The sequence below is a fragment of the Oncorhynchus nerka genome, linkage group LG10 (genome assembly GCF_034236695.1).
Source record: "Oncorhynchus nerka isolate Pitt River linkage group LG10, Oner_Uvic_2.0, whole genome shotgun sequence".
Classification (NCBI taxonomy): Eukaryota; Metazoa; Chordata; class Actinopteri; order Salmoniformes; family Salmonidae; genus Oncorhynchus; species Oncorhynchus nerka.
Genome location: NC_088405.1, coordinates 31,346,756 through 31,367,483, shown reverse-complemented (window position 1 = coordinate 31,367,483; position 20,728 = coordinate 31,346,756). Strand labels below are relative to the sequence as shown.

The 20,728-nt window shown below is 44.2% G+C and overlaps 1 protein-coding gene across 11 annotated transcripts in view; it reads right to left on the bottom strand.

Annotated features, from left to right (window-relative positions):
• camk2g2 (calcium/calmodulin-dependent protein kinase (CaM kinase) II gamma 2) overlaps positions 1-20,728 on the bottom strand; it is a 118,369-nt gene that overhangs the window by 94,790 nt on the left and 2,851 nt on the right. For all 11 annotated transcript variants that reach the window (XM_029669462.2, XM_029669463.2, XM_029669465.2 and 8 more), the window contains exon 2: positions 20,575-20,669. In XM_029669462.2, coding sequence (XP_029525322.1) covers positions 20,575-20,669 — 95 coding nt within the window. The remainder of the gene's footprint in view (positions 1-20,574; positions 20,670-20,728) is intronic.

The following is a 20,728-nucleotide window of genomic DNA, read 5'->3' as shown; positions in this document are numbered from 1 at the left end:
GTGTGTGTGTGTGTGCATCCTGTCACATCTGTGTCTAACAACACAAGACACCCTCAGATGGTTGTGAGCACTGGGCACAGAGGATAAAATGCTCTGATTGGCTGGTTGTATTAAAGCTGGGACGATGAACCGAAAATTATCGACACCGACCATACCGGTCACTTATCACAGGCATTTGGCTGATATTCTTCATAATAAGTAGCCTATACTAAAGAATGTGAGGTTTGAAATGAAATAAGTTTGTTAATATGGGTGATTGTTAATGATGGCTACAACCATCAAACTAGCAGTAGAGCCTGGAGAAGAGAGTTTATTTGTGGCCAAACAGTGGTGAGGTCTGGAAGGTATCAGAGCAGGCAAAGCTAATGACTTGTGACACCTCACATCACACAGATGAAGATGATTAAGTAGGCACAGGGAGAGGGAGAGCAGGAGAGACTGCAGAAGGCCACCTTAGTACCAGTACACACACTTCTTCCAGCCAAATGAAATCCAAGCTCAGATTGACACCACTTCCATTCCATTTTTCCAATAAGACCACCCCCTATACCAGCCAAGAACACCCTGTCCCACTCCAGACTGACAGTTCCAGCACTCCAAATCAAATCAAATGACATTTTATTGGTCACATACACATATTTAGCAGACGCCTACCTTTGACTCATTCCTCTCTGCCTCCTTCTTTCCACTCCTCTCCTCTTTTGACCTCACCCTCTCACCTTCCCCCTACTCACAAGGCAGGAAATAACCTCATCTTTACTAGATGCTGTTCTTCCACTAACCTCGATTGTCTCCGGTATCCTTTTCCCTCTCGCTCTCATCCAACACTTCCCAACTGCCCCCACTGGATGGTATCGAACCTTTCCGCTCTCTCTCCCCCGCTAATCCTATCATCTCTTCCCTCTGCTCAAACCTTCTCCAACCTATCTCCTGATTCTGCCTCCTCAACCCTCCTCTCCTCCCTTTCTGCATCCTTTGACTCTCTATGTTATTGGTCCTCTCGACGACTCATTGCGAGCTCACAGAACAGGCTTGGGCAGCCGAGATAGAAAACTTCTTCATGACTCCTTCACTCCCTCCTCTCTACATTTTCCTCTTTCTCTGCTGCTAAAGCCACTCCACTCTAAATTCCAAGCATCTGCCTCTAACCCTAGGAAGCTCTTTGCAACCTTCTCCTCCCTCCTGAATCCTCCTCCCCCCCCCCTCCTCCCTCTCTGCAGATGACTTCGTCTTTGAAAAAGAAGGTCGACACATCCGATCCTCGTTTGCTAAGTCAAACGACACCGCTGGTTCTGCTCACCACTGCCCTACCCTGTGCTCTGACCTCTTTCTCCCCTCTCTCCAGATGAAATCTCGTCTGAACCTGCCCGCTTGACCCTATCCCCTCCTCTCTTCTCCAGACCATTTCCGGTCCTCCTTACTCACCTCGCTCATCAACTCATCCCTGACCGCTGGCTACGAAGAGAGCGAGAGTTGCACCCTTCTGAAAAAACCTAGACTGATCCCTCCGATGTCAACAACTAAAGACCAGTATCAAAACTCTTGAACAGCTCTCCCGCTATCTCTCCCAGAATGATGGGTTTCAGACTAGTCATTCAACTGAGACTGCTCTTCTCTGTATCACGGAGGCGCTCCGCACTGCAAAGCTAACTCTCTCTCCTCTGCTCTCATCCTTCTAGACCTATCGGCTGCCTTCGATACTGTGAACCATCAGATCCTCCTCTCCACCCTCTCCGAGTTGGGCATCTCCCGGCGCGGCCCACACCCCTGAGGTCGCTCCTACCAGAGGTGGCGTGGCGAGAATCCGTCTCCAACCACGTGCTCTCACCACTGGTGTCCCCAGGAGCTCTGTTCTAGGCCCTCTCCTATTCTCGCTATACACCAAGTCATTGGCTCTGTCATAACCTCACATGGTCTCTCCTATCATTGCTATGCAGACGACACACAATTAATCTTCTCCTTTCCCCCTTCTGATGACCAGGTGGCGAAATCTCTGCATGTCTGGCAGACATATCCGTGTGGATGACGGATCACCACCTCAAGCTGAACCTCGGCAAGACGGAACTGCTCTTCCTCCCGGGGAAGGACTGCCCGTTCCATGATCTCGCCACACGGTTGACAACTCCATTGTGTCCTCCTCCCAGAGCGCTAAGAACCTTGGCGTGATCCTGGACAACACCCTGTCGTTCTCAACTAACATCAAGGCGGTGGCCCGTTCCTGTAGGTTCATGCTCTACAACATCCGCAGAGTGACGACCCTGCCTCACACAGGAAAGCGGCGCAGGTCCTAATCCAGGCACTTGTCATCTCCCGTCTGGATTACTGCAACTCGCTGTTGGCTGGGCTCCTGCCTGTGCCATTAAACCCCTACAACTCATCCAGAACGCCGCAGCCCGTCTGGTGTTCAACCTTCCCAAGTTCTCTCACGTCACCCGCTCCTCCGCTCCCTCCACTGGCTTCCAGTTGAAGCTCGCATCCGCTACAAGACCATGGTGCTTGCCTACGGAGCTGTGAGGGGGAACGGCACCTCAGTACCTCCAGGCTCTGATCAGGCCCTACACCCAAACAAGGGCACTCATCCACCTCTGGCCTGCTCACCACTGAGGAAGTACAGTTCCCGCTCACCCAGTCAAAACTGTTCGCTGCTCTGGCCCCCAATGGTGGAACAAACTCCCCACGACGCCAGGACAGCGGAGTCAATCACCACCTTCCGGAGACACCTGAAACCCCACCTCTTTAAGGAATACCTAGGATAGGATAAAGTAATCCCTCTCACCCCCCTCCCCTGAAAAGATTTAGATGCACTACTGTTCCACTGGAGGTCATAAGGTGAATGCACTTTGTAAGTCGCTCTGGATAAGAGCGTCTGCTAAATGACTTAAATGTAAATGTAAATGTAATGTTATTGCGGGTGTGCTTCACCGCAAGCCCTCCACTGGATCAGACGCTGGTCTCTTCATCTCTCTCTACCTCCATCTCTCCTCTCAGGGCCACCTGGGTCTGCTCCTCTCAACCCTTCATCCCTTCAGCCTCAGGCCCTCCACTCCACTCACCAGCTGTCTGAGCAGACTGAATTAGCAAGACAAAAGGCCACGCACAGAGACAGAGATGGAGAGAGAGAAGGAGAGGTAGAGAAAGAGATGAGGAAGGGAGGAAGGAAGCAGAGCCTAAAATCACAAAAGGTCTTCAGTAAAATTCTTATGAGTCATCACTTGCTTTATATATGGCCTCCTACAGAGTACATGATTCAAGTATTAATACAAAGAGAAGACAAACGACACACTGTCTCACAATGACTGCACCTGCATCACCCAGCAGTGGCAGTCTCTCTGTTCCCCTTATACAGTAGCAAGTGTGTGTGTGATCTATTCATCTCCCAGGAATAACTCCAGACCCCCCCCCCCTGCTATCCCACAGGAGGAGTGGTGAGAAGAGAGATAATCCACTATTTAAAGCTTATACTGCTGACAAAGAGCCTCGGGGCTAAGACCGACGCCATGCACCTCTCTATACCTCTAGCCCTCAGTCTTCATCTCTGTCTCTCCCTCTACGTGTGCCTTGTCTCTCCTCTATTATGACATTCAATCCTCTCGCCTGCCATGGTAACGTTCACCTGACCCCCTTTTTCTGCCTGCCAGATCATTCCCTCTCTCTAGTGTACTTCGTCGCCCTCTCATTCCTTCTTTCCTCTCTTCTTTCCCTTTTCTAACTCTCTGTGAATCTCTCACTTACTCTTCTATCATTTGAACTCATTGACTAAGTCAGTGCAAAATGTGCCTGGAATGCACACACACATAAACACACACTCCTCTGAAAAGGTCAGCGCGTCCACCGACCGGCCGGACAAATCCCAATCCCACTGGTCCAGTGTGGCTGGCGTGTGAGAACACCCAACCTCACACACTGTCAAGCTGTAAGAAACGGGTGGCTGATATGCATTTAGCTAAGCAGGACTTCATGGCTTCCACATAGAGAAGCAGCATGTTGTTTGACAGATGTGCCATGTGTGTTTGTACAAATAGAAGATCTACACAGACAGGGCACTGCGCCATAGCACCATGCTGATATTACAAATGAACATGATTTACTACTGATTAAGTTGTTTCTCAATACCTAGCCATGGTTATGTCAATATTGTGATGGGATGATACAGCGGTGTACACCAGCTGATGTAAACAACCATAGCCTTGCCTTGTGATACACTGTCAACCAAGCGAACCGGGCTAGTAACACGATAACACTGAACCGGGCTAGTAACACGATAACACTGAACCGGGCTATTAACACGATAACACTTAACCGGGCTAGTAGCACGATAACACTGAACCAGGCTAGTAACACGATAACACTGAACCGGGCTAGTAACACGATAACACTGAACCGGGCTAGTAACATGATAACACTAAACCGGGCTAGTAACACGATAACACTGAACCGGGCTAGTAACACGATAACACTGAACCAGGCTAGTAACATGATAACACTGAACCGGGCTTGTCTCTTTCTGCCTCTCTCAAATTCACACACTCGCACATGGGTCCATGCTATCTGGGATTCTTGGTACATCTCTACCCTATTGAAGTTGAAATGGTTAAGGTAAGGGTTAATGTTGGGTTAGGTATTGGTTATGGTTAGGATAAGGATAAGGGTAGGGGTTAAGGCTAGGGTTTAGGGTAAGGACGTCCCAAGGATTCCGGATAGCACTGACCCTGGCAAACGTAAACACACACACACACATTAGCATGCAACGACACACCCTGGCGACAGAGCAGTGTGCTTCGGTAGTGAAGACAACAGCAAGACCATAGCAACCCTCCAGACACCACCATCACACTGCGGCACAGGGAAAGCACTCTGCTCTTTCCCTCCCCTCTCTGTCTCTCTATCTATCCCTCCCTCCCTCCCTCTCTCTCTCATCCCTCCTCTCCCTACATCACTACCACCTGCTGCAGACTTGTCCTTTGCCTTTTCTGTCATTTCCACTCTCTAACCTGCATGAATTATGAATCATCCATCCTTCCCCTGTGGGTCCTTCCACTAACATTTACAATCACACATGCAAACACACAATGCTGGTATTTACATACACACACACGCACACTCGCACACAAGCTAGTTAAATACATGACAACATTATCCCTCACAGCCCTGGCTCCTTCACCCCCAACCACCGCCCACACCAAAGCCCACCCATGCCAGCCCTGTCGCACCTCCACCCTCACAGCCCTGGCTCCTTCACCCCCAACCACCGCCCACACCAAAGCCCACCCATGCCAGCCCTGTCGCACCTCCACCCTCACAGCCCTGGCTCCTTCACCCCCAACTACCGCCCACACCAAAGCCCACCCATGCCAGCCCTGTCGCACCTCCACCCTCACAGCCCTGGCTCCTTCACCCCCAACTACCGCCCACACCAAAGCCCACCCATGCCAGCCCTGTCGCACCTCCACCCTCACAGCCCTGGCTCCTTCACCCCCAACTACCGCCCACACCAAAGCCCACCCATGCCAGCCCTGTCGCACCTCCACCCTCACAGCCCTGGCTCCTTCACCCCCAACTACCGCCCACACCAAAGCCCACCCATGCCAGCCCTGTCGCACCTCCACCCTCACAGCCCAGCAGCCAGACTGCTGAAATCCTCTCCACTTCTCGGAAATCACTATATTGTTGAAAACTGGTCAGAAACAAATCAAGCTTCATGTATGTATGTGTATATTATGGACACTGAGTATACAAAACATTATGAACACCTGCTCTTTCCATGACATAGACTGACCAGGTGAATCCAGGTGAAAGCTATGATCCTGTATTGATGTCACTTGTTAAGTCCACTTCAATCAGTGTAGATGAAGGGGAGGAGACGGGTTAACAGAGGATTTTTAAGCCTCGAGACAATTGAGACATGGATTGTGTTTTTGTGCCATTCAGAGGGTGAATTGGCAAGACAAGATATTTAAGTGCCTTTGAACGGGGATACGGTAGTAGGTGCCAGGAGCACCGTTTTTTGTCAAGAATGGCAATGCTGCTGGGTTTTTCACGCTCAACAGTTTCCTGTGTGTGTCAAGAATGGTCCACCACCCAAATGACATCCAGCCAACTTATTCTATAATGTAGAAATAGTTTTAAAAAATAGAGAGAAACCCTTGAATGAGTACGTGTGTCCAAACTGTTGACTGGTACTGTATGTGGGTCTTTCTATAAGCTAGGGCACCAGTGAGGATTTCCTACACTGGACAACTTGTTACAGCTGTTGATTACTCATTGATAATCATCTGTAAAAAAACAAAAACAATGCCATTACATTAAGATATAAGGGGGGAACATAGATATATTCAATCAAATGTTTACCCATCATGTTTGGCGTCTTGACGGATGTCCAAAATCGTGTGACATAAAATATGACTTTTCTGTCCTTGCATTTATGGCAGTGTAAGTTGCCGTTTTATAATATATTAGACATTCATCAGTTAAATCAGACATTGAACATGAACCCTGTAAGAATCCTGGATCTAGCTGTCAGACCGTTTCTGTACACACAGAGCTCAGAAATGCAGTGTAACTACGTAACATATCATGTCTCCTTATGTTAAAGGGTGAAACCAGTTTTCATGGGCAAACAACTATGTGATTGCAAATGTATGTGATTGCAAAATCGAATGCTTCAAACAGAAAAGAGTCACCTTACCATGATACCTAAAACCTCAATCGAAACGGTCATTAACGTGGTTCTTCAATAATTATGCATGATACTTGTTGGACGCGCATTTGGTGTCGAGCTGTTAAATTACGGTGAGATATTTTCACACATCATCATCTGATCCAGGAAGGACTTTTCTGAATGACAATCAAGTGACGACTAGCTACTGTGAGAGAGTATGCCATACAAAAACAGCCCAAGTGCTGGGGAAAAAAAGGGGTTTGTGAGGAATGTCCAGAATATTTTGGTGTCTCATTGGTTACGCCGGTGAAGACAGCTGTGCCTGGATCCAGGTTGGATCTAATATCCCTCGAGAACTGAGGTTGATCATCTGTTGTCGTCTGCTATACTTACAGCGGGGTCTCGTTAGATTTAACAGAGATAGCATCAAGGCATGAGTTCATTGTTTTCATATGTTTTTGTGTCTCGGATGGGACAGAGCCTACAGCGCGCAATTGTTCCTATGAATTATTCTGAATATAATGACAACAAATTACATAGCATAGTGGGCTTCTTCACCATATGATCTGGTAATGAAATAACATGACAAATACATTTGTTTCATGTTTGTCACGGCCGTTGGAAGAACTGGACCAAGGCGCAGCGTGGTGAGCGTACTTTTTCTTTTATTATAAAAAATTACGCCAACAAAACAACACACGAGAACACAACCGCAAAGCTACAGGCTATGTGCCATAAACAAAAGTCAACTTCCCACAAAGACAGGTGGAAAAAAGGGATACCTAAGTATGGTTCTCAATCAGAGACAACGATAGACAGCTGTCCCTGATTGAGAACCCTACCCGGCCAAAACATAGAAATACAAATAATAGAACATAGAATACCCACCCCAAATCACACCCTGACCAAACCAAAATAGAGACATAAACAGGATCTCTAAGGTCATGGTGTGACAATGTTACACTTACAATTTTAAACAATACAAGGGGTTTGAAGTAGCCTACTTGAACTTGAATTTGGAGCTCAGAAATTCAAGTGCTGGAATAGGCCTTGAATATCAGACATTTCCTGAATTTGGTGCTTGAAAGGTATTTGTTATTATTGTAGCCAATTTACTGTATAAGTTCTCCTGCTCCCTTATAATTATCTGGGATTTATTTTTTGATCCGTTTTTGTGAGAGATGTGGCCACTTTCGTTTGTTTCCCATCACCTCAATTGAGGGTGTTGTGCTACTCTGTTGCAGTAAAACCATGTGTGATTATTATGAAGACAACAACATCTAATGCTGGCTACAAATCCTTCCATTCCAAAAGGAAACATTTTTTTGGTTGCTTTCTCATTATAAAAACCACCGATGGTGAGATTTAAATGGTGAGATTAATGCTAGCGCTCTTCCTGGCTTTATTATGTGTGCTTGCGTCGTCCTCATAGCCTACAGAAAAATTGGCATGCATGCATCCAATCTATTTAGCCAAGCAAGTCAACATTATTCTGTATCATGTATCATTCTTAAAGGGGTAATGGCATCCTTTTTTTTTTTACACTTTTTGCATGCCTTTTGGGTAGGAGGTTTCTATATTAGACCCTATATCTACAATTATATAAATTATACAATTGTATGACATTGAAAATTACAATGAAGTTCTTGAAAAAGTCTCTGAAAGTCCTTCAATTTGACTTGCCAATGTCTGTATGAGCCCTGCTTAAAGGATGAATAGTCCTAGGCTTATTTCGTTGTATTGTTGGAGTTATGGGCCAATTTGCATATATTCCTCTAAGTACACATGTGGAACTGCACAAAAAAAAACATTTTTATGTATGTTTCAAACCATTTTGAAATGTTGATTCCAATTCTTTTTTATTGAACCTTTATTTAACTAGGCAAGTCAGTTAAGAACAAATTCTTATTTAACTCTTATTTAATGTCACACATTATTTATAGAAACATGGATACGGATATGAATACAGGCGGTGTGTTGGCACCTGTGTTGGCATACGTGTGCATTGTGTGTGTGAGTGTGTGCATGGTTGGCATATATTGCTACCAGAGAGATCGAGAGCTCCAGCTGTAGTGGAGGATCACATGGTAAAGTGTATGCTCCTCACCTCACCTCCTCTCCCTTTCAACCTCCCCTCAGAGACCGTAATGCTACATTCACTAGATGTATGTATGCAGCGCCACTCACATCACGGGCAACCAAGTGAGACGCAACCTTGTCAACAGGGTGTGCACAATTAGTGTGGCTGAATGAGGCCACGAGCACAGATAGGGATGTACACAAACATCCTACACAGCACAGAATAAATAGGCTGCTGGGTTAGACAAATGGTATTCCACAGCCTCGTTCAGTTAGTCAGTTAGGAGCTTCCAGTTTGAGGTCAAGGGTGAACTGGGAGAGGTGGACTAGGGTCAGCGTAAAGGCCGCTTAATTAAAACGCTCTTCAAACTGACTAAATAGTTGTTGCCAAAACGAGGGTTGTGACTTCTCACGCAACAGAGAAGCATTGTAGAGAGACAAGTTGAACGAGTATTTTGTTCACAGAGACAGTGCACTGTTGCAATACCTCCAGGGTTAACATGCCACACACATGATTATGGTGTTGTGTTAAGGCACACGTGTACTATCCAGGTTTGTGCAAATATAACATGATTAGCTCATGGTCACGATCAACCTAATCACCATACATTACCCCCCCCCCCCCTCCCCCGAGTGACCCTACTCTGCCTTTGTTGCCGTACAGTGCGAGCAAACTGTTACTGACAGCCAATAACCTCCTATACACCACCATCTAACCAACCGCTTTTAAATGAAGGGTTTGGTCTCTGTTTGATTCTTGTCTGAGGTGGTCTAAGCTGCGTTGGCTAACCGTCAGTGACTGAGTTGATGACTACACAGTTGATTCCCTGGCTACCTTAAACAGAACAGGGCCCGGTTCCCCGACAGCGATGGAACTTAGGCTTACGAGTGTTTTGACCATGTGTCTTTCCTACAATGGCCCGAAGATGTAACATGAGCTTCCCAAAACCACACACAGAGAGAACGTTTGTTAAGTGGGTCGTTGAGGCGTGTGTCAATACTGATGGGATCGAACGAAAGGCAGCGCTGCTCCCGGGTCAGCTTTCTCCATAACATTAGAATTATTCCACGATACTGACGACGGATCAAATATTGAGGTGGCTTATTCTAACGCTTACCCTATAGACCCGTTTCTGTGTTTACAGACATTACCGCGTGAGGTCAATGAGCGCAATTTGGTGACAGAACAAGGGGGAGTTCTTGTAGAACGCCAGCAAAAAAGCCTCTATTTACATGTTGCTTATGAGCGCATTTCACACTATTATAATTGGATTTGAAGGCTCATATGAATGTCCTGCTTAATATAATGTCAGTGTCAGTGCAAATCAACTGCATTATACTTTTTAAAAAACACTTCAACTTCAACCAGTAAAATGGATCTTTGGCTAGCTTTTGCTACAGCCTATATCAATGAGCGTTAGCCTTCTAGCTAACAACTGCTGCATCCCCAATACAATCTTAGCGACTGTTCAAGCAAGATTCAAAACATCATTGTAAGCGTACGAGAACCCCAAAAAGTTATTTTGTTTAGAAGTTATAAAAACGCTATGTTGATGGCTTTCTAACCGCCGCCAAGAGTCTGTGCATTACGTCAATGTTTCGTGTACTGGAAAAGGGTCTATAAAAATGCACAAAATGGAGATTTAGCACATCGTTGCGCACGTTAGGTTACACATAACTATATTTATATTTATTTATTTATTTAATATTTTCAGGCAAAAATTTGACATTAGCCAAATAGCCAAATAACCGAATAATCAATATAATTGAAATATAGAAGCTTATGTAGCCTATACTGTAGATAGGCTATTTATATTTTAATGCAGTCATCTCAGTGTTCATTTATATCCTTTGCTTGTTAATAACCATTGCAGTCATTAGTAACTTTGTATTTGTAGTCAACTTCCTTGTGAAGTTATCAGCGGTCATATAGAGACAGATAAACACCTTGATGCTATGTTTAGCAGAGATATTCTGTGTATAAAGTGACGCGGTAGGGGGAAAAAAACGAATCTAACAACGCACTTAGCTGTTTTACGAGTGGTCTGAGGCAGTCGGTAAATAACAGCTCTGAGATTTAACAATGCTTTTAGGTTCTAACGAAGGACAAGGCCATTCCAACACTGGGCCATGGAGCAGGGCTCTGCATGCTTTGTGGGGCATCTAGGGCCACTGGGGCATCTAGGGCTAAAGTGCCTACATTTATCTTGTGCTCACGAGGGGCAGACATCCTCTTAAGAAATACTGCAGCTGTCAGTGAGGGACAAGAGCGACAGCATACACATAGATAATTATGACAAAAGGTCCATCAATATTTACTCAGAGGAACACCAGAGAAGGGTGTGTGTGTGTGTGTGTGTGTGTGTGCGTGCGTGCATAACATGTATTTGCATGTTATACAGTCTCAAGCGGATAAAGACAGACTTATAAAGAGAGAGAATAGACAAACATTTAGAGAACGATTATAAACTGGAGTTGAGGATTACACCCCCACATTACCCAATAGGGCCCTGCCTTATCTCTCACACAGAGAAACAATTGTGCCCAACGAAAGCATCCCTCACTCAACTATTTAGTGACTCTTGTTGGTGGCACAGACAGACTGAAAAAGGCTACAATAAACCAGCAGATTGTCCAGCAGCAGCACACAATGTTCGCCAGTGTAATCCTGTCCATTGGGAGTAGTTGTAGTGTTAGCCCAGGTCACAGCAGACTACCGGCCAATAAACATGGTCCTCTGCTCTGTTCTGTTAAATGGCCATATAAACTGAGCCATCCAAACAGAGCAGCAGCCAATGAAACCACTTTATACAACCGTTTAGTCATTAGGCCCCTGAATGTAAAAAAAGAAACCCAGAAATACTCCACAGTTATAGTACTTATCTTGGGTAACTAAGTGTGGACTGTGTATAGTATATAAAAGTGTAGTGTACTAGAGGGCTGGGCGATATATTGTGAATACCAGTATACCGGTATGGATCCACATACAGGTAAGGATATTCACAATACCGTCTATAACGATGTTATGATACAGCACTAAATTGAATGAAAAGTTCTACAAATTGGACTATTTCGCTGTCAGTTATGTTGTCATAGTATAAAACCATCAGAATTGGAAAAAGTCCATGAAAACCACTTCAAATTCATTTGTTGAGATTCAAGTACTGATCATAAACATATTTAGAACCTGTTTTATTACGGAACATAAAATATCATACATAAATAAAAAGCCATACTGTCAAAAAGGAGAAAAATATTGGTATATGTTGTTTTGGCCAAATAACATTTTATTGGTCTCGTACACATATTTAGCAGATGTTATCGCGGGTGTAGCGAAATGCTTATGTTCCTAGCTCCAACAGTGCCGTAATACCTAACAATACAAAACAATACACACAAATCCAAAAAACTAAAAGAAAGGAATTAAGAAATATAGAAATACCAGAACTAACAATGTCAGCATGTGGAATATAAATGTATATGTACTGTATATGATGGTGTATATAGACAGTATGGACAGCATATGAATATAAAAGGTGTGTACAGCAGTAGTTATCTAGGATGAGCTTTGACTAGAATACAGTATATACATAAAAAGTGGGTAAAACAGTATGTAAACATTATTAAACATTATATCGCCCAGCCCTAGTCTACTGTAGTGTAGTATGGTATAGTAAATCATACTTTAGCATGTTTATGGTGTTCTAGATCAATACAGGCCAGACTAGGTCAAGTAGACAGTAACAGTAGTGGTAGTAGGGTTGATCATTGCCAGGCGACAGGTTGATTGAGGGTGTCACGATGTGTCTCTGTGATCAGGCTGGGATTATCCTATTACGTGCCTCAGAGGCTCGGAGATCCACAGCCATGGCCTAGTCTGGCAGGCTCACTATGAAACGCAGGTACCTAATACTACACTACACACACTTGACACAGAAACCCTTTCCAACCACACACACAGAGACAGAGACAGAGACAGAGAGAGAGAGAGAGAGAGAGAGAGAGAGGGAGAGAGCGAGAGAGAGAGAAAGAGAGAGAGAGAGAGAGAGAGATGGGTGCGCACACGAGAGAGAGAGAGAGATGGGTGCGCACACAAACACCTCCACATCCAGAGCAACGATTCTTCAGGGTAGTCATGGACCACCCCCCTCAGAGGAAGCAAAAAGAAAGTAGCAAACACAAACCCAGCAATTCTTCCTACTGAAGCCAGGAATAAGGACACAGTTCTGCAGTGCGTGGTGCTTCCTCATTCTGCCTGAATCCAGGGTAAATTGGACTGAACAGTGCCTATACATCCCCACGTCCAGCCACCTACCCCTAACTATGAGTAATCATGACTTGACACTTCTCAGTTCTGGGCGTGAGGAGTTTTCATTCTCCTTGGATTACACACACACACCCACACACACATCTCTGTTCCTTAATCTCTGGGGGTTGGGGTTTCAGCCAAGCGGGTGGGCGGAGAGAGAGAGAGAGACACACGATTTCAGTTTTTTAAAGGGGGAAAAAAAGACCAACTTCAGGCATTCAGTCTCTGTGCTGAGATAGATTCCATATTGCAGCAGCAGCAGCAGAGGAATGACAAGTGGAGAAAAGCAATAAAAACCCGAGGCTTAGTAGCCACAAATCAGGACTCCAGTATGACTCAAATACAGAAAACACTAAACACACAGTTGACCATAGAGAGCCTATATGAGGATTCCAGCAGAAGTAATTAATCAGATCCAGTCTAATATAATAGAGTGTAATGTAATGTCGTCTAATGGAATGTCACTAGTAGCGATCCCCACCACAGAACAAATGAGCACTTCATTTGTGAGGTCACTGTGTGAGTCAGAAAAGTACTGGCTGTGCTGAAAAAGATGCTGAGGAACAGAGGGACACTGTCCCCCAAAATGATCACAATTTATTCAGTCACAAGCAAGCTACAAATTTTATCCCAAGCTATAAGTAATTAGTATTGTTCTTTTTTGGGGGGCCCATTTTGAAGGACAACATCAGTCTTTTAATAGCATTATCTGTAGGGATGAAATGATTCATCGATATGCATCGGTCCCTGGTTCAAATGTTTAAAATACGAGTGCATCAGTCTGCTGGAGCTTGAACCGATCCAAATGAAGCATGCATCGGTAAGAAACCCATTCAAAAATTACGAATCTCTGCTTCTCTAACGCATTTTACTCATATAAATGTTTTCTGCCTTATTCCGAAAATACCTCTTATCTGTTGTGACTGAATTGATGCGTCCTCTCCTTCCTCCTATCAGACGTGTATGCATGTGACTGGGTATGACATTGATCTAGTCAAGTCCGATAACAACTATGCTCACAGAGCACGAGACGCAGCTGCTCGCGTCAACGAGAGCTAGGCGTACCCTAACCCTGCTCTAATAATCGTAGGCTTCATCTGCGCAGCACCTTCAGCATTCAGATGTTTGTAAAATGGCTTTCGCAATATTAAATCATAGGCTTTATTAATTGAGGGACAACCAATGTAATTTCCTGGGTCATTGTTACCAAATGTGCTGTAGAGAATTGTGTTTTACCGGTGGGGCTGTGTAGGCTACCGGAGTGGACACAACTCACATCTTGCTGATTGCACATCTAACTGCTGACTGGGGCTTTTGATTACCAGGTTTACTGTACAAAATAATTTTGGTAGTTCTGCTTTAAACAGCATTTGGTCATTTTTACATGAACTGGGTAAAGGTGTAATTTCACTTAGGACTGCAATAATTTTTGCGAGCCGGGAGAAGAGAACAGTTCTCCTTCATAAAGTTCCAAACGGTCAAACCATTTGCTTTTGACAGGGGGGTGGATTCCAAAACGGTGTTATATTAATAACCTCTTGAAACTAGGGGGCACTATTTTCATTTTTGGAAAAATAACGTTCCCAAAGTAAACGGGCTATTTTGTCAGGACAAGATGCTAGAATTTGACAGCTTAGGATAGAAAACACTCTAAAGTTTCCAAAACTGTAAAAATATTGTCTGTGAGTATAACAGAACTGATGTTGCAGGCGAAAGCCTGAGAAAAATCCAATCAGGAAGGGACTCTTATTTAGAAAGCTCTGCGTTCCTATGCGTCCCTATTGATCAGTGAATGAGATATCAACCAGATTCCTTTTTCTATGGCTTCCCTAATGTGTCCAGTGTCACAATACATCGTTTCAGGCTTTTATTTTTGAAAAATGAGCCTGAACGACAACATTGCGTCAGTGGTCAGCTGGAGGCTCTGAGTGTTTTGTGCGTAAAAGACAAATGCGGCCATTGTTTCTCTCTTTCCTACTAAGAAGCCACCTGTCCCGGTTGATATATTATCGAATAGTTATTTGAAAAAGACCTTGAGGATTGATTATAAAAAACATTTGCCATGTTTCTGTCGATATTATGGATATAATTTGGAATAATTTTCGGCGTTGTCGTGACCGCAGTTTCCGGTGGATTTCTCAACCAAACGTGAAGTACAAACGGAGGTGTTTCGGCTATAAAAATAATCTTTATGGGACAAAATGAACATTTGCTGTCTAACTGGGAGTCTCGTGAGTGAAAACATCCGAAGCTCATCAAAGGTAAACGATTTAATTGGATTGCTTTTCTGATTTTCGTGACCAAGCTGCCTGCTGCTAGCTAGGCATAATGCTATGCTAGGCTATCGATAAACTTACACAAATACTTGTCTTGCTTTGGCTGTAAAGCATCATTTCAAAATCTGAGATGACAGGGTGATTACCAAAAGGCTAAGCTGTGTTTCAATATATTTCACTTGTGATTTCATGAATATGAATATTTTCTAGTAATATTTTTTGTCTGTTGCGTTATGCTAATTAGTGTCAGTTGATGACAATTCTCCCGGATCCGGGAGAGGGAGTTCCAAGACTGGCTATGTACTGTATGTCATATCTCATTTCAAAAGATAAATATTGACATACTCCTAGCGCAAAATATTTTAATCTGCTACATGACAGAGTTAATAAGTGGGTGATGAGCATTTAGATGCTCAGTCTGCCCTATTGCTCAGCTCACAAATTACATCAAGTACTATTTCAGAAGGTCCGGTCAAACAAATTTCCTAGGTGGCAAATTGTCCGGATGGATAATGTAATTTATCGGCATAGTAACAACCCCCCACTTTGCAAACCCTGCGACCCGGAACTGTTCACATCCCTCTTGTTGGCGGAGAGAAAATGTTGCAGTTTTAAAGCTATTTGTTTTGCTGTTTTTAAGCAAATTTCCTGCAATTCTATGCATTCTCCATGTCGTATTTGTGTTTATATGTTACCAGTGGTCAAAGCCCGACCGAGTAAGGAGAAATCATTAATTCGTTCATACAACACACACACACACACACACACACACACACACACACACACACACACACACACACACACACACACACACACACACACACACACACACACACACACCAGGGCCACTCAGCTCAGAAAATTCACCTCAGACAGCTCCATCTATATCAGAGATTCATTTAGAAATGAAAATGAATGTGTTCATGCAATAATTGTTAGTGCATTGAATCATATCGAACCAAATCGCATTGATTCGTTCCACTAATCAAAACGCACCGAATCGTTTCAAACTAAAAATATTGTTCCTGTATCATATCGGAGCCCATGTACACTATCAGTCAAATGTTTGGAAACACCTACTCATTCAAGGGTTTTTCTTTATTTGTACTATTTTCTACATTGTAGAATACTAGTGAAGACATCAAAACTATGAAATAACACATATGGAATCATGTAGTAACCAAAAAAAGTGTTAAACAAATCAAAATATATTTAAAATGTGAGATTCTTCAAAGTAGCCACCCTTTGCCTTGATGACAGCTTTGCACAATACACTTTTGGTCCTTTAAAAAACCTACAGTATGTAAAATATTGAGTTATATAGCTTGGAAAATAAACATGTGATTCTGGGTGACAACATAAGGCTGTTTGTTTCCAACATTAGGTCTGTTTTCCTCAGGAAATTGAATCTGCTTCATGTTTTGTTCCCTTGCCACGATACCTCTGAGTATAACGATACTGGTATCGTACAGTAGTTCCACAGAACCATGTCCTAACAATGCTAAATATGTGCAAATAGGGACTTTCCTTATGCATACACCTAATGATATCTCTTGAATCACAATAATCACCCAGCACACAAGATGCCTGGGAGAGGAAGGTCTATTAAGGACAGACTGAGAGAGAAAACAGGACAGAAGACTGAGAGAGAAAACAGGACAGAAGACTGGGAAAAGGCCTTTGCCATTCAGGCGTGAGAGAAGCCCCAGAAATACACATCCACACATAAGTGGATAATGACACACACGCACACACACACACACACACACACACACACACACACACACACACACACACACACACACACACACACACGCACACACGCACACCCATACACACACCCATGCACACACCCACACCTCCCCCCACTGCTGCCATCCAGTGAAAACACACTCTTGCTCCCCACTAATTGGCCTGTGTTTATGCCCCACAAAATAAGAAGGGGAATGGGCTGTATGAGGGGGTATTATGGTTATGTTATGATATTTCATCCCACACCTACCCTGATCCAAACCCTGCACCCACATACTCTCTCTTAAACACACACACACAGGGCTTGGTGTCATAAAAAATTCACAGTGTCTCTTTCGCTCTCTCTCTCTCCCTGTCTCTCTTTCCCTCCTCCCCATCTCTCTCTCTCGATCTCTCTCTCTTCCTCTCCCTCAGTGTCCTCCTCTCCCAGATCAACTGCCGTATCGTGGCCCAGGCAGGCGTGTTATCAGGGCATTGGAAGGCTTCCTCTGCGCTGCTTGCTGGAGGTCGATTGGCGGAGGCCTGATAAACGTGGCAGTACTGCCCTGGTGAATTTTTAATAGGACAAACTGAATTTTTTATGACACCAAGTGTGTGTGTGTGTGTGTGTGTGTGTGTGTGTGTGTGTGTGTGTGTGTGTGTGTGTGTGTGTGTGTGTGTGTGTGTGTGTGTTTAAGAAAGTGTGTGGATGAGATGTTACTGATTGTCAAAAGCCTTAATATGACAGACCACATTCAATATATGCCCAGTCCTACTGGCCTGGGCAGCTCAGCCTCAGAAACATACAATGACATAATCTAACAGACATGAGAGTTTATGGCCTGAAATAGTGCATTATGCAAAGGGTGCACTGTGTATTAAACCAACCAATATGTACTTCTGTTAAAAAAATATTTAAAAAATGTTGTATAAAGGGGTGTGTGTGAGAGGGTTGACATCCAGCACCTCAGCTGACGCTTAAAACACTCATCGGCTGGGCCGCATTTCACATGGTTTGGATTAAGAGTTGAGGTATTGACATTTGACAGCAGCTCTGGTAGACTGTCGCAATCAAATAGCCTGGAAGAGGACAGCTGAGGGAGAGGTATACTGTTGCTTCCTCGCAGTCCAACCTACAGTAGATGCATGGAGTAAGCAGCACACGCACGCACGCACGCACGCACGCACGCACACACACACACACACACACACACACACACACACACACACACACTGTCAGCTAATAGCAGCAGCCTAAGCTTGTTTGTCTTCTCTAGATTGTTCCGTCTTTCTCCCTAGTTAATCTTATACATAGATAAAGCGTTGCTGGCAGTGGAGGCTCTGCCCCATGTCTAGATGGATGGTAGATCTGAGGGAAATTATTACAGCTTCTGTTTCTGTAAAACACATTGGCATGTCCAGGGCCTTCAGCTCTGATTAAAGGGATATTGTGACAATTGATCTACTTTCCCAGTGTCAGATGAACTCATGGATACTATTTTTATGTCTCTGCGTGCAGTTTGAGGGAGGTTGACGGTAGTATCACAAGCAATTGCTAACTAGCGTTAGCGGGAGGACTGGAAGAATCTGGGATCAGCTAGAGTTAGCGCAATCAGCTAGCTGATCCCATAGGCTTCCAGTATTTGCATGAATGCTAGTTGACAATGGATCGCAAAACTTCCTTAAACTTCCTTCAAACTGCACGCAGAGACATAAGAATGGGGCAGTGGGCATGAGGAGCTGTAGGGAGATAAGCGCGGCAAGGGGATCTGGCTTAACTTGGCCCTCCTCTCTTCTCCTTTATTCAGCTCAATAGGACTGGAGCGTTCCTCTCATTCCGTGCTATTCAACGCGATGAACAGTTTCAAGAACCCAGTTGCCAGGTTACTTGACGGGATCTCTGCCAGACGCAGCTGAAACACAGCAGATCTAATTACCAGTTGTTTTTTTAAAGGCAATTTTTAAGAAATTCTTTGTTTACTGGCCTATCCGTTGAGACCGTTGCAGAGGGGAAAGTGGGGCCTATTGTAATTCAGCTGGCATCCCCAGAGGACAGCACAATCTCACACCCAGACCTGGCCTCTGTAATTTTCATAATAATCAAACAACCTCCACTCCCTCTCCATCGCCATAGCTAAAGCCCTCTCAAGTCATGGCAGGGAGGCCATTATCTGCAACAGTGTGGCCACTGTTGAGATACTATTAAGACTTTTAGTTGAAGACTGCTTTGTTTAATAGGTCAATACCCAGTCAGCACAGCTACAGTAAGACTGTGCTTCAGGAAGATTTCTTCTTGGAGTCATTTACTGGCAGCCGGGCTTGACGCAAGCAAGGGCTTCGACAACAATGCCCCCGAAAAATTGATGACGCAAACATGGAATTGCAGTGTAATTACAGTCTAACAAGCATGGCGTAGTTATTTGGATTTTCAGTACCCTTAGTCATTGCAATTTATGCACTAATGCGCGCAGTGACATAGACAGAACGGCCCAAAAAAATCAAATTAACATCTCCATCACAATGTCAGGAGCAAACAAGAGATGGGCCCACTCGATACCCAAACGCACAAGTATTAGTAGTGTCCCGAAATAGATCCATAGCTTTTTGTCTCTGCTGCTGTAGCAGTGGCAGATTGGCCACGTCTGAGTATCTCCATGCAGTCCTCCTGGCCAAGGCTTGATTAGAGCAGATGTGACAGTCTCCTCCGGCCAAGAGGACGTGTTTTTCTGCCTGGACCCCATGTCTCTGATCAGGAGATCTCACAAGGTGGAAGGGGGGAGACATTGTGAGAGGCGTAACGTGAACTGAAATTCACCAAAATTGCATAAGGACATGAATTTACAGTCAACCCTTAATTATGGATTCCATTATCCCGTTCCTTGACTAAATCGTTTTGTGATAAGAGGTGAAGCCTCTTAAAGGTCACTTATTAATTTATGTATGGTCCAGATTTCTGTGAAGAAAACGTGAGCAGCAAAGAGTAGAATTGTGACTTCAGCTATGACTAAACAACACAAAGGTGCTCCAGATGCTTCTAAAAGGCCTCTGGCAGTCTACATTCACATACACACTTGGTTTCTGAGGGCAGGAGTAGAGCATAAACAAATGCACCACACACAGACACAATGGCTGAGCTACTGTGTCGCGGGGTAGGCAGGCACAGCAACAATATGTCCCGCTGGACAGGAACATCATGAGATGAATGCTTCTGTTTCTCTCAGTGAACAAGGAGCTCCCAAAAATATGCTGCACTTGCCTACACTATGCAACTTGGCACACACCCTTTGACAAGTTGGTGTATGTAATGTTAACCTAAAATGCAATTGTATTATGTTGCTTGAACTAGATATTTAATGGATCAAGAGCTTTCAGGTGCACATGGGTAATTGAATAAACTAACAATGAGAAAACTACCTCCAGTGTCGATCTCCTATTGGACTATATCTGATTAGTCAAAACAATGCCACAGGCATCAATGCACTCAACATAGTAAGTGGTGTAATATTTCCCCTTTGTCTTACCTCTTGCTGAGAGTTTTTTCGTGTTGATAATTTTAGCAGCAAATTCCTGGCCGTTGGACTTTTTAACGCATCGCCGGACAACGGAGAAGGCGCCCCTGTAGTGAGATAAATGAATAAACAAAACAGCTACATGAGCTCAAGTCACAACTCTCAC